General features: G+C 45.5%; 1 protein-coding gene across 3 annotated transcripts in view; it reads left to right on the plus strand.

The window, feature by feature from the left end:
- podxl (podocalyxin-like) overlaps window positions 1–11,625 on the plus strand; it is a 162,874-nt gene extending 151,249 nt beyond the window's left edge. For all 3 annotated transcript variants that reach the window (XM_041202741.1, XM_041202742.1, XM_041202743.1), the window contains 2 exons: window positions 5,129–5,299; window positions 7,784–11,625. In XM_041202741.1, the coding sequence (XP_041058675.1) occupies window positions 5,129–5,299; window positions 7,784–7,975 (363 nt within the window). In that variant the 3' untranslated portion in view covers window positions 7,976–11,625. The remainder of the gene's footprint in view (window positions 1–5,128; window positions 5,300–7,783) is intronic.
- Window positions 11,626–14,683: the final 3,058 nt, after the last annotated feature.

Consider the following 14,683-nt stretch of genomic DNA (forward strand, 5'->3'; position numbering starts at 1 on the left):
AGCAGTTGTTGTCACCACATTCCTGTACTGCAGTGAGCCCTGGACTGTATATCAGCGCCACAGAAGAGCTCTAGAGAAATTCCATCAGCAATGCCTCTGCCGCATCTTCTGCATTCAATGGGGCTGTTGAATAAATGCTAGTGTCCTCCCAGAAGCCAGCTTCATAGTATTCAGGCAAAATTCCTGCAAAATCAACTACGATGGACTGGACACTGTACCCAGATGGCCATAAACCATCTCCTGAGCCAGGCGCTGTTTTCCCAACTCTCAAATGGTCAGCGTTCTTGGGGGAGGATAAATAAAACACTTCAGAGACACCCCGAAGCTCTCCTTGAAGCACGGTAGTGTCAACATTAATGAGGAGCTTGCTACCAATCATTCAAAATGGCAATAACTTGTCCCTCAACCTGCATCATGCTTTGAACACAAGAAATAGGAACAAGAATAGACCATAAGGCCCACCTGGTCTGCTCCACCATTCAATACGATCATGGCTGATCTTGGGCTTCAACTCCATTTTCCGGCTGTTCCCCATATCCCTTAATTCCCTGAGACCAAAAATTTGTCTATCTCAGTCTAAAATATATTCAACAATGGAGCATCCATTTAAAAAGTTAGTGTACAGGTACAGCAAGTAATGAGGAAGGCTAAAGGAATGCTGACCTTTATTACAAGAGAAAGTGAACATAAAAGTAAGGATGTTATGCTTCAGTTACACAGGAGCATTGATGTGACCACATCTAGAATACTGCGTGCAATTTTGGTCTCCTTATGTCAGGCAGGATGTAAATGAATTGGAGGCGGTTCAGAGGAGGTTTACCAGATTGAGCCCTGGAATAAGTGGGTTGTCTTATGAGGAAAGGTTAGACGGACTGGGCTTGTTTCCACTGGAGTTTAGAAGAGTGAGGGGTGATTTGATTGAAGTATACAAGATCCTGAACGGCCCTGACAAAGTGGACATGGAAAGGATGTTTCCTATTGGGGGTGAGTCCAGAACTAGGGGGCACTGTTTTAAAATTAGGGGTCGTCCTTTTAGGACAGAGATGAGAGGAAATTTTTCTCTGAGGGTTGTGCGACTTTGGAAGTCTCTGCCCCCAAAGGCAGTAGAGGTGGGGTCATTGAATATTTTTTAAGGCAGAGGCAGATAGATTCTTGTTAAACAAGAGAATCAAAGGTTATTGGGGTTAGATGGAATTGTGGAAATCGAAATACAAACAGATCAGCCAGACAGAGCAGGCTCAAGGGGCCAAATGGCCTGCTTCTGCTCCTATTTCCTATGTCCATACATATAGTGAGACAGTGGCATAGTGGTATTGTTGCTGAATTAATAATCCAGAGACCCAGGGTAATGCTCTGGGGACCCGGGTTTGAATCCCACCATGGCAGATGGTGGAATTTGAATTCAATAAAAATCTGGAATTAAAAGTCCAATGATGACATGAAACCATTGTCGACTGTCATAAAATGTACTAATCTGATGTCCTTACCTAGTCTGGCCTAGATGTGACTCCAGATCCACAGCAATGTGGTTGATTCTTAACTGCCCCCTGGAATGGCCTAGCCAGCCACTCTGTTGTATCAATCCACTAAAAAGTCTAAAAGGAATTAAACCAGCACCAACCGAGGGATTGGAATCAATAGCAGCAATTGCAGCTCTATCAACCCTGCAAAGTCCTCCTTACTAGCATCTGGGGGCTTGTGCCAAAATTGGGAGAGCTGTCTCACAAACTCATCAAGCAACAGCCTGACAGTCATCCTCATGGAATCACAACTTACAGATAATTACCATTTGTGGCACATTGCTCTTAAGTTGGGAGGGAGTTACCTGGGGAGCCCTCAACATTGACTCTAGACCACGTGAAATCTCATGGTGCCAGGCCAAACATGGGCAAGGAAACCTCCTGCCGATTACCGCTGTCCCTGTCTCTGATGAATCAGTGCTCCTCCATGTTGAACACCACTTGGAGAAAGCACTGGGGTTGGCAAGGGCATAGAATGTAGTCTGGGTGGGGGACTTCAATGTCAATCACAAAAAGTGGCTCGGTAGCATCATTACAAGCCGACTCCCAAAGGACATAGCTGCTATACTGGGTCTGCGCTAAGTGGTGAGGGAACCAAAAAGAGGGAAGGACATACTTGACCTCTTCCCCACCAACCTGCCTACAGCAGATATATCTGTCCATGACAATATCAGTAGGAGTGACCACCACACAGTGCTTGTGGAGATGAAGTCCCACCATCACATTGAGGATACACTCCATCATGTTGTGTGGCTCTACCATCATGCTAAATGGGATAGATTTTGAACAGGTCTAGCAACTCAAGGCTGGGCTGTGGGGCATCAGCAGCAGCAGAATTGTACTTGAACACAATCTGTAAGCTCATGCCAGGCATATCCCCCACTCTACCATTACCATCAAGCTAGGGGATCAACTTGGTCTAATGAAGAGTGCAGGAGGGCATGCCAGGAGCAGCACCAGGCATGCCTAAAAATGAGGAATCAATCTGGTGAAGCTATAAGACAGGACTACTTGCGTGCCAAACAGCATAAGCAGCAAGTGATAGACAGAGCTAAGCAATTCCACAACCAGCAGATCAGATCTAGGTTCTGCAGTCCTGCCACACCCAATCATGAATGGTGGTGGACAATTAAACAACTCACTGGAGAAGGTGACTCCACATATATCCCCATCCTCAATGATGAAGGAGCCCAGCACATCAGTGCAAAAGATAAGGCTGAAGCATTCGCAACAATCTTCAGCCAGAAGTGGAGTGGACGATCCATTTCAGCCTCCTCTAAAGGTCCCCAGCATCACAGATGCCTGTCTTCAGCCAATTTGATTCATTCCATGTGATATCAAGAAACGGTTGAAGGCACTGGGTACTGCAAAGACTATGGACGGTAACAATATTCCAGCAATAGTAGTGAGGACTTATGCTCCAGAACTTGCCACGCCCCTAGCCAAGCTGTTCCAGTGCAGCTACAACACTGGCATCTACCGGGCAATGTGGAAAATTGCCCAGGTATTTCCTGTACATAAAATGCAGGACGAATCCAACCCGGCCAATTACCACCCCATCAGTCTACTCTCCATCATGAGTAAAGTGATGGAAGGTATCACCAACAGTGCTATCAAGTGGCACTTGCTTAGCAGTAATCTGCTCACTGATGCTCAGTTTGGGTTCCACCAGGGCCACTCAGCTCCTGACCTCATTATAACCTTGGTTCAAACATGGACAAAAGAGCTGAACTCAAGAGAGTGACTGCCCTTGACATCAAGGCAGCATTTGATGGGGTGTGGTATCAAGGAGCCCTAGCAAAACTGAAGTCAATAGGAATTAGGGGTAAAACTCTCTGCTGGTTGGAGTCATACCTAGCACAAAGGAAGATGGTTGTGGCTGTTGGAGGTCAATCAACTCAGTTCCAGGACATCACTGCAAGAGTTCCTCAGGGAATTGTCCTCAGCCCAGCTATCTTCAGCTGCTTCAGCAATAACGGAGCAAGACCTGGACAATATCCAGGCTTCGGCTGACAAGTGGCAAGTAATATATGCAGCACACAAAGACCAGGCAATGACCATCTCCAACAAGAGAAAATCTAACCATCGCCCCTTGATATTCAATGGCATTATCATCACTGAATCACTGAAGCACAACTTCCTGGGGATTACCATTGACCAGCAACTGAACTGAACTAGCCATATAAATACTGTGGCTAAGAACATGTCAGAGGCTAGAAATTCTGTGGTGAGTGACTCACCTCCTGACTCCCCAAACCCTGTCCACATCTACAAGGCACAAGTCAGGAGCTTGGATGAGTGCAGCTCCCACAATACTCAAGAAGCTGAACACCATCCAGGACAAAGCAGCCCACTGGATTGGCACCCCATCCACAAACATTCACTCCCTCCACCACTGACGCACAGTGGCAACAGTGTTTACCATCTACAAGACACACTACAGCAACTCACCAAGCCTCCTTAGACAGCACCTTCCAAACCCACGACCACTACCATCTAGAAGGACAAGGGCAGCAAGTAGATGGGAACACCATCACCTGGAATTTCCCCTCCAAGTCACTCACCATCCTGACTTGGAAATATATCACCATTCCTTCACTGTCACTGGGCCAAAATCCAGGAACTCCCTTCCTAACAGCACTATAGATGTACCTACACCGCATGGATGGCAGGGGTTCAAGAAGACAGTTCACCACCACCGTCTCAAGGGCAGTTAGGGATGGGCAATAAATGCTGTCCTAACCAGCAACGCGCACGTCCCATGAATGAATTTTTAAAAATACGTGTTCAACTGTATTCACAACCCTCTGGGATAGGGAATGCCAAAGATTCACAACCCCTTGAGTGAAGTAATTTCTCCTCATTTCAGTCCTAAATGATTGGCCCCCTTATACTGAGACTGGGCCCCCATGATTCAGATTCCCCGAGCAGCAGAAACAATCTCAGCCTCTACCCTATCAATCCCCTTCAGGACTTTGCAGTTTCAATGAGATCAACTCTCATTCTTCTAAACACCAGGGAGAACAGACCCAATTTACCCAAGCCACTTATCAAAAGACAAAACCCCTCTTCCCGCGGACCAATTTAGTGAACTTTGGGTCCCAACTCCTTAATGATGAGACAGAGGGAGGGCAGAAAGGAAAGAAAAGGAAGCAAATCCTGCAGGCCACACCCCACTACCTCGTGGGACAACCTGCCCCTTGTGCGCAAAGACCCCTGGGTCGAGAATCAGCCTGCTCAGCCACATGAAGACCCCCGGCAAGGAACCCCACAACCCCTGAGAAGAGGTCATCCTCGAATTGAGGGACACCTGATGATGAATCACTCTCGCCAGCACCCGTGCCCCCTCCCCAGCACCCCTGCCCCCCCCTCCACATTGTCTCACACCTTCATCCTCTTTGTTCTTTCCTGTCTCCTTTCCCCGGCTCTGCATTTGCTTAAAAAAGTGTTAAATCATTGCCGATGGGCAGTCACTGAGCTGAAATGGTTTACTTGCCGCAAATAAAAGAACAAATGCTGTGAGGGAGAGCTCTAGCCTCCACAGTGTTTTACTTGTGCTTTTGCTTGGTTGAACTGTCAGTCCTTCTCACTGTCCCCTTCTGTTTTAGCTGGACATCCAGTTCTCCCCTAACAAAGGAACCAAGAACGAGCGGCAAGAAGCAACAGAGCTTAAGAAGCTCATCGCCATGGTGGTCACTGGCTCGTTGCTGCTGCTGGTGTTCCTGTCCGCCATTGTCTACAGGTGTTCACAGCGTAAATCGCAGCACAAGAAGGATGAGGTGAGTGCCAGCCCGGCTTCTGGAGGAGGCCAACGCCTGCCCGGGTGCCAGTGAACAGCCAGCACGGTTAAAAAATGGAATGTTAATTAAATACCCGCCATTGCCTTCAGCAAAGGCACCAGAAAAGTTGCCAAGTTACCGGACTCCGCTCCTCTCGGCTAGAGCGGCGGAGGGATTACATCGTGGTTCCAGCTCCTGGTCCCAAACACTGGGCAGAGAGGTCGGCAAAGAAAGGAGGGTGGGACATGTGGCGATGGGTAGTTTGACGGAGACCTTTTGTAAAATGCCGTGAGGGGCACAAAGAGCAGCTGCGGGCCATCCAAGAGGGATTCAAGACTGGCATGGTCACGGGAGAGTAGTGAGGAGAAGCCAGTAATAATTAGAGAAGAAGGGTACCAGCAAACTTGTCCAAACTGGTCTTGTGTACCTTAAAATGGAACTCCAGTGTTGCTGGTGCCAGTATTACTGATTTTTACTGAAATTTGAACATTTTGAACCGGTTTTTCCTTCTTGGATTAAGGAACATTGTCTGGGTTGGGAGTGTGGGGGGGTGGGGGGGTGAGGTTACAGCAGGGTGGAGGGGGAAGAAGAATTCAGCCAGGGAGGAAGTGGCTGCCACATCCCCAGATACCACCACAGAATTCTGTCCTTCCAGAGAAGCCAAAATAGACCAACTTACTCTGTGACGATGCAGTCAGAACTTGCATTAGCAGAAAAACAGGAAGGTAAAGGGGCATCTCTCCCTCTCTCTCGCTCTCCCTCTCTCGCTCTCCCTCTCTCTCTCTCCCTCCCTCTCTCGCCCTCTCTCTCTCTCTCTTTCTCTTTCCATTTCTTCCTCCTTCTCCTTCTCTCTCTCTCTCTCTGTCCCTCTCTCCCTATCTCTCCCCGCACACCACTGTAAGTAAAAGAAAGTCTTGCATTTATACATTACCTTTCATAACCTCAGGGTGTCCCAAGGTACTTTATAAGCGATGACATATTTTGAAGTGTCGTTGTTGTTGTAACATAGGCAAAGAGGCAGTCAGTTTGTGCACAGCAAAGATCCCACAGATATAAATGTGACAACGACCAGATAACCTGGTTTGCAGTTGTATTTCAGTCTATTAATCGTACAGACTGCCAGAGTCAAAACAGTGGCATAGAAGAGAAATTAATTCAATCAAGTCCGTGATTCTAGCCTCATTGAGCAACCAATATCAGAACTGGCTTAAAACACTAATCGTTCTTCCGCTATATAACGCCAAGGTCTCAGCTTCAACCCTATCTGAACAGAAACAAGCTCTCGGCCAATCACATATCTCCATTGTCACTATGGCTGCCCATTTCCATGTCCAAAACATTGCCCGACCTCACCCCCTACCTCAGTTCATCTGCTGCTGAAACACTCATCCCTGCCTTTATGTCACTGCCGGGCTTGACTATTCTAACGCACTGGCCTCTCACATTCTACACTCCGTAAACTTAAAGTCATCCAAAACTCTGCTGCTCAATGTCTTAGCTGGCACCGAACCCTGCTTCCCCTCTGTCCTCGCTGACTTACACTGCCTTCCAGGTAAAAGATGGCCCAGTTTTAAAATTTTCAAATCCAAAACACACACCCTCGTCCCTCCCCATCTCTTGAGCCACTTGCAGCCCTGCAACCCTCCAGGATATCAGTGCTCTAATCCTGGCCTCTTGAGCATCCCTGATTTAAATCGCTCCAACGCTTTTTGGCTGCGCCTTCATCTGACTAGGCTCGAAGCTCTGGAATTTCCTGCCTAACCTTTCCTGTCTCTCTTGCTCTCTTGCCTCCTTTAAACGACCTCCTTGACCAAACTTTTGGTCATCCATCCTAATATCTCCTTAACTGGCTTGGTGCAAAATTTAGTCTGATATTGTTCCTTTGTTAAGTTAATATTATATAGATACAAGCTGTTGTGGTTCTTGCAGCAGCTTAGAAACAGGTGCTTCTGCTGCTGTTGCCTTACACCTGCAGCTTGTTTCCAGATATACTGGGAAACTGTTGCAGGCTATGATCAGCAGGTGGCGATCTTGCATTTGACATGAGTCCCGGACTGCTTTGCTGTGTGCATTACCCAAGAAACAATGAGACAGAAGGGAAGACTTGCACTTCTGTAGCGCCCTTCATAGCCCCAGGTTGTCCCCTGGCGCTTTACAGTCAATGAAGTTCTTTTGGAGTGTAATGTAGGGAACGCAGCCGCCAATCTGCGCACAGCAAGATCCCACAAGCAGCAATGCGATAACTCGCCAGAAAATCAGTTTTGTGAAAACATCCGAGATGCGCACATTCCTGCAAACGCCACTGGATAGTAACCTGCAGCAAGAGACCTGTGGGATCTCTCTGCCCAATGGCGCTCCCTCGCCTGGATGCGCCCAAGGCAATAAAAACCACCCAGGTAGAGATCAGCTCACAGCACACAGATTGGAGGATTGAACCCGACCACCCAAACCCCTTTTGTCATTGTTCCCTTTTCCCTTCTGCAGTGTCTGACTGAAGAGATGCGTGCCGTGGACAACGGTTGCCATGACAACCCGGCCATGGACCACTCTGAGATCGAGTCAGAGATGCAGGAGAAGAAGCCCAACTCGAAGGCAAACTACATGGAAAACACGGACATTGTGCCATACGACAACTTAATCATGGATGACTTGGAGGAGCAGGACACCCGTTTATAAAGCAGCTGAAACATAACCCCCACTGCTATCTACAGCTCCACTACAAATCTGTATGATTGCTTCAATATATATATATAGATATATACTGCCAACAAGAACTGAACTCAAACACACACCCATACAGCGACCTCCTTAAAGCCATATTCTCTTTTATTGGATTGATTTCACTTTGGAAATGAGAAATTCCAGATTTATAGAGGACTGTCACAGGAACAGTAACGCAGCGGTAATATTACTGGACTAATAATCTAGAGGCCTGGAGTAATCTAGAGGCCTGGAGTAATCTAGAGGACTGGAGTAATCTAGACGCCTGGAGTAATCTAGAGGCCTGGAGTAATCTAGAGGCCTGGAGTAATCTAGACGCCTGGAGTAATCTAGACACCTGGAGTAATCTAGAGGCCTGGAGTAATCTAGAGGCCTGGAGTAATCTAGACACCTGGAGTAATCTAGAGGCCTGGAGTAATGCTCTGGAGGCATAAATTCAAACCCCACCACAGTGGCTGGAGAAATTTAAATTCAATTTTTTTTCTAAAATCAGGATTAAAAAGCTAAGCTCATAAATGGTGACCACGAAACTACTGGATTGTCCTAAAAACCCATCTGGTTCTCTAATGCCCTTTAGGGAAGGAAATCTGCCATCCTCACCCGGTCTGGCCTACATGTGACTCCAGACCACAGCAATGTGGTTGACTCTTAACTGCCCTCCGAAATGGCCAAGCGACTCACTCAGTTCAAGGACAATTAGGGATGGGTAATAAATGCTGACCTTGCCAGTGATGCCCACATTCCATGAAAGAATAAAGAAACTCTTTCTTCCTAAAGAGAAGCTGAGGCCTGAGCAAGTAAAGCAAACCAAATTATTCTTATGGGGAAAATTTCCACAGAATTCTCCCTGTTTGCCTTTGGATGTCTAGTGGGAACATGGGAGAAGCTCAGTAAAAGCCCTTCATCAGTCTGTACCTCAGTTTCTTTGAAGGGGTGAGGGTAGGAGTGGGGCAGAGAGTTCTCCCACTGGAGAGACCCCAAGGAAATTCCAGGTGGGAGTCTGTAAGCTCTGCTCTTCTCCGAGGAAGAGTGGGGTTGTCAAACCTCCAGGAATGCCCTGGAGTCTCCAGAAGCCAAAGATTAATCTGCAGGTCACTGCTGTGAGTGAAATGATAGGGGTGTCAAAAGATAATGTGCTTTTCCATTAACATTTTCCTAGAACTGCTTTTGTTCATCAGCTGTAATGCCATCTGAAAGTTGAAAAAAAAAATGGAGGTGAGAACGTTGTGTTGGCATCAAATGGGAGAATATGGCTTTAACTCTTTAATGCTGTACGTTCAGTCACATCTTTCATACTTGAACACCAATGAGATGGGACGGTGTATGCCCACACTGAGGCCATCTTTTAACCCAATAAATAAAACCAATGAGGCAAATCAGGTTGTTAATATTTACAAAACTAGATGTCTTTCCGAACAGTGGGACTGGAGATATTGTTTTGCTGTGATGTTCCATGTTTAAACAAATAGATGCATATCACCTTCCCAATTTAGACAGCTCTGCAGTCATACTGGATTAGTTTTATTCCTGGTCACTGTGGGAAAGTTGGTAAGAACCATAATTTTCCCTACATTTCTTACCAATTATGTGAATTTGAATGATTGTTTATGGATGTTTGACATTTAAGACTCACATTCAATGTAAAGGATCAGCTGATCACAAGAATGGGGCCAAACCAACAGTTTAAAAGCAATGGAATGAATCTTGAGATGGGTCTGAACTTCACCTACCCCCTTCAGGCTGCCTCCTTAAGCACATCGTTAGATTCATGTTTTTTTTTAGATGTTTTTCCCTGAGCAATTTAGCTCCCTAATGAGAATTCTTACCTGATTTTAAGACATCTTAAAGCGGTAATTTAAGTTTAACTTGCAGGCTGGAGATGGTGGTTTTGGGCTCTGTCTTATGTCACTTCTCTGAGACTGAAAGTGATGGGCTGAAACCCCACGTTAGGACTTGGACACATAATTTAGGCAGATTCTTCAGTGTAATGCTGAGCAAGTACAGCTTTACCAGATTCTGCCTATCCCAGTAAAGAAAGACGTGCATCATTATAACAGGTTTCAGGGCCGCAGAATATCCCAAAGTACTTTGCAACCAACAAAGCACTGTTGAAGTTTAGTTACTGTTGTAGTGTAGGAGACACAGCAGCTAATTTGCACACAGCAAGCTCCCACAAATAATGACCAAATGATCTAGTTTTGTGACATTGACCGAGGGATAATCATTAGCCAGGATGCCTACTCTTCTCTGAACCAGTACTATGGGATCTTTTACGCCCACCTGAAAGAGATAGGGCCTCAGTTTAACATATCTGAAGCACAGTACCTCCAACCGTGCAGCATTCCCTTAGTGCTACACTGGAGTGACAGCCTAGAGCTTAGTGCTCAAAGTCTCTGGACTTGAAACCAAAATCCTTTGACTCAGATGTGAGTGTTCTACTCACTGAGCCATTATTTGAAGAGAAGGCAGTCATCCAGTATTCTTCCCTCAACACCATCATTCAATGCTTTGACTTTGGTAGAACCTTGGCAGGTAGACAATGGCTGCCAGGTTGGCTTGTATGACAGCAGTAATTGTGCATTGCAATTCATTCTGCCTTCAATACTTGGGACAGTTTCTGAGGCACATTAAGGCGCTATTTCCTTCTTTGTCTTGAAAATAATCATCGGTGCAGTAAAACCTTAGGCTACATACCTGCCCCTGCACTTCCATCATTAAGTCTATCATACACCATGGAGGAGCAATAGATGTGATGCAGGAACATTTTAAACTATGGCAAACAAAGCAACCACAGGAAAAGCACGGGGCACGACATGGAGCAGCTGATCAGAAAGTGAAAGATATGCCTTTTATTAGTCATCAGATAAAGCCAATCCCAAAATTCAGTAACCATCAGACCACTCACTGGGGTAGGCAAATTGGTAAGTAATTGGCTCCATTCCTGACAAGTATAGATTTTAATCACTTAATTACTCTTTACCTTTGTTTTCGCACATGATTGTTTAATAAGACTGGGTGTGTGCGTTCACCTGATGGCTAAGTTGGTGGATGCACTGCCTGAGTTCCAAATGATTGATACAGTCTGTGCATGCTCCAGGTGACGTGGTGCTCTGTGGTGATGTGCCTGAGGTCAGCAAGGGCAGCAGTTGGGGTAGAGAGGAGGCAAATCAGCCAGTGTTCCCTCTCTGAATTGTTATCCCATGATTTGTGTGTGTGAGAGTGAGTGAGTGAGGGTGAGGGGTGAAATGGATTTTGGATGGGGGACAAGATCAGGTGTGTCTGTGAGGCGGCTTTAGTTGAGTAGTCCACCAATCATGAAGAATGGCCATCAGAGGCAGAAGACTCTCCTGGAAACCCAATCCTAGCAAGTGGCAGTGCTTTTCCGAGAGGAAATTGGATGGATGGTGAAAGCAGTACAGGTGAGCTGTAAGTAATGCACCAGTGGAGGCAATCATGAAGAATGCAATGATCAGCTTTCAGACTATAAAACATTTTCAATGTAATGAGCCTGGTTTTAATGGAAGGATATAGTATGTCACAAAGGGACTTCTGTATATGTTATCAATAGTTGTGTATACAAATAAATAAAGCAGCTAATAAAAGAATTCTAAAATTGCTTTTAACTCAAACATCTCCAAAATAAATCAATACCAAGTATTAGGTGCTCTTATTGATAGCCCAAGACTAGTCTTGGCTCAATATAAGCAGAAAACAAAAGACTTGCATTAAACGAGTGCATTTTCAATATGTAACTCTGCTGAGGTCGTGTCAGAAATTTCAGTGTGTTGGGAGAATCAAGTGAGAGAATGATGCCTTCAATCACTACTTGAACAGGTTAACAGGAACTGGGGTTGAACAAGAAAAGGACTATCTCCCCCAATAACACGGACTTTGCCTTCCCCACTATTGGTGCTGCCCATCTACAGGGCCTGATATAGGACAAACAGTCTCCTAACAAACAGGAAGGCAACATTGAATTTGCTTGTTTGTCCATGCCTAATAAGGAATAACTTCCTTTCAATCATTCTGGCATTTTGCAGATGCTTAATGTTGGTGGAGAGCAGTTTTCCGCTTCTGTGACCCGGATAGTTTCCCACTGGGGGACACCCATCATGCAGCATGTGTGTATGGGATTTGCTGATTTAGTTGAAGTTAATTCTGCTACTGAGGTAGTGACAGCATCAGATCGGAGTGTGGTCCCAGGACTGGGAGTGAGGAGTGTGTCAGAATGTGGTGGATATCTCTGTGAAAATATGTTGGATCCTAGTCACCCATCTGTTGGATCCTGTTTGCACGCTTGTTGTAAGGGGGTGGCTGATTTGGTACTAATGATAGAGTTGAGTAGCAAACACTTCATAGGAAGAAACTCTGTTTATTTACAAAGATACTCAGCAGCAACTAAACATGTGCTTAAACTTCAAACTCTATCTCTCTACTCTGCTGCTACTAATTACCGCTTACAGAATACTGACTATAGAGGTAGCCTGTGCTACACCGCTATTGGATCCTAAGATCATGTAATCTTCCATTATAACATTCTTCTTAAAGATATTACACATCAGATTACCACATCCACCCCCCCACCCCTTACTCAGGAATTCATTTTATATTTACAATTTTCTCAAAATAACAAAATATTTACACTGATAAGTAATTTACAAATTCAGTCTTTCTGGGGGTTTCCTTATACATGGAGGACGTCTCAGCTCTACAACTTCAGATGCTTTGTCAGGGACCCTCCCTTTCCGGAGTTACCTGAACATCAGTTGCTTCAGTGGGCTCCTGCAGCTCTGTATCCTCAACTCTTAAAGGAGCAACATTCACTTCAGATCCACCTGTACTGGGTTGAGTTCTCTCAACAGGAAACGCTGACCCTGGCGCGAACACTGGTGGAATCATTTCTTGGTGCATAGCTTCTCACTTCTTTAGATGACCCACATGTCTCCGTATGATTCAACTTACCACCTCCATGTGGTAAGATAGGGGTCCAGTCACTGCACTTCTTTCACCCGGTGACCACTTTGGTCCTTCTGCAAAGTCCTTCACGTGCACTGTCACTCCCACGGTGAGTTTCCTCTCGCGAACATGCCATCATGTCTAGTTTTCTGACTCCCCTGACTCCTTTCCACCTTCCACTACCAACACCCTAAATTCGGCATTATTTAGCTTAATCTCATCCTGAGACGGCGTTTCAACAATAATTCCACTAGTCTGACACTCGTTGTGTGAGGGTGGGTGTGGGGGGAGGTCCTATAATGCAAAACAAGGCATGCTAGCTTGGTCATTAAGGAATCTCCAGTTAATTTCTTCATGCCAGCCTTGAACTTTTAAACCACCCTTTCAACCAGTCCATCCAGTCCATTTGGGAAGGGAAGGGTGGTACAGTACAGTTTTTACACGAATGATGCCGTTGAGGCTGATAAACTGCTGAAACTCAGCACACGTAATTGCCTTGCCGTTATCAGAAATACCACTTCTGGTAGTTGGTTAATGGCAAAACTTTGATGTAACTTCTCAATTGTAGCAGAAGACGTTGTTGATTTCACCTCATATGTCCATCCATTTTGAATGGGCATCAACAATGAGCACAAACATTGTTCCCATGAAAGGTCCCACATAGTCAATGTGCAACTGCACCCATGGTCTTCCTGGCCACTCCCAAAGAGCGTGATGGAGCTGTTGAAGGCAACTTTTGCAGTTGCTGCTATTGCACACAATTCTTCATTAAACTCTCTATTTCACCATCCATCCCAGGCCATCATAGGTGGCTGCATGCTATGGTCTTCATTCAGGATATTCCTGAATGTGCACTCTGTAGTTCAATTAGCAATGGCTGTCTTTCCTCTGGAGGAACGATCACTCGTGCTCCCCACAATAAGATGCCATCCTGGCTGGTTATTTCATGTCTTCTGTTAAAGTACGGTTTCATTTCATCAGATCCAGACTCTTGTGACCAACCATAAAGTATTTGTTCTCATATTTGGGATAGGCCTGGGTCCCTACTTGTCCGGTCTCTGATCTGTCAAGTGCAAACCGGTGATGAATCTAAGAAATGTAACAACAAAATAAGTTCTTGTGGAACTGGGACTTCTACATCCTTTTCTTGTAAAGGCAAATGACCAAGGGCATTGGTGTTTGCAATTTGACTACCAGGCCTTTGTACAAAAGTATACTCGTGTACAGCCAGGATTAGAGCCTTATTTGTGTTTGTGTCTTCTTTCTATGTGACTTCTTCTTTCTGGCGTTGACTTTAATCTTGCCCTTTTCGGTTTCAATATTGGCCAAACTAATCTCAGATGCAAGCTCGACTTGAGTGAACTCAGTGGTTGAGTCTCCCAGGATTTCATTATCTGCCTGTTTCTTTTGTCTCTGAAGCTTCTTTGGTTTCATGTAGCTGATTCTTCAGCTTTTCCATCTCTTTTTTGTATTTGTTTGCTGCCTCCTGGAAAATTGAGTGTTGTTGTGTCTTCTCTGCCAACTCGGCCTTCAGTTTATTCAGAGACGTGCCGAATTCTTTCTGTTTCTCTTCATACTTTTCCAGAGGTACAAACTTAGACCTGAGGGAATCTTGTTTTGTGTGAAGGTCTTTCAGCAGGTTTTCTTCTTCCTTTTGGAGGTTGCTCACCTCATCTCGAACTCTATCCTTAAGCAGGGTCTCTTCAA

The sequence above is a fragment of the Carcharodon carcharias genome, chromosome 13, assembly GCF_017639515.1.
Source record: "Carcharodon carcharias isolate sCarCar2 chromosome 13, sCarCar2.pri, whole genome shotgun sequence".
Taxonomy (NCBI): Eukaryota; Metazoa; Chordata; class Chondrichthyes; order Lamniformes; family Lamnidae; genus Carcharodon; species Carcharodon carcharias.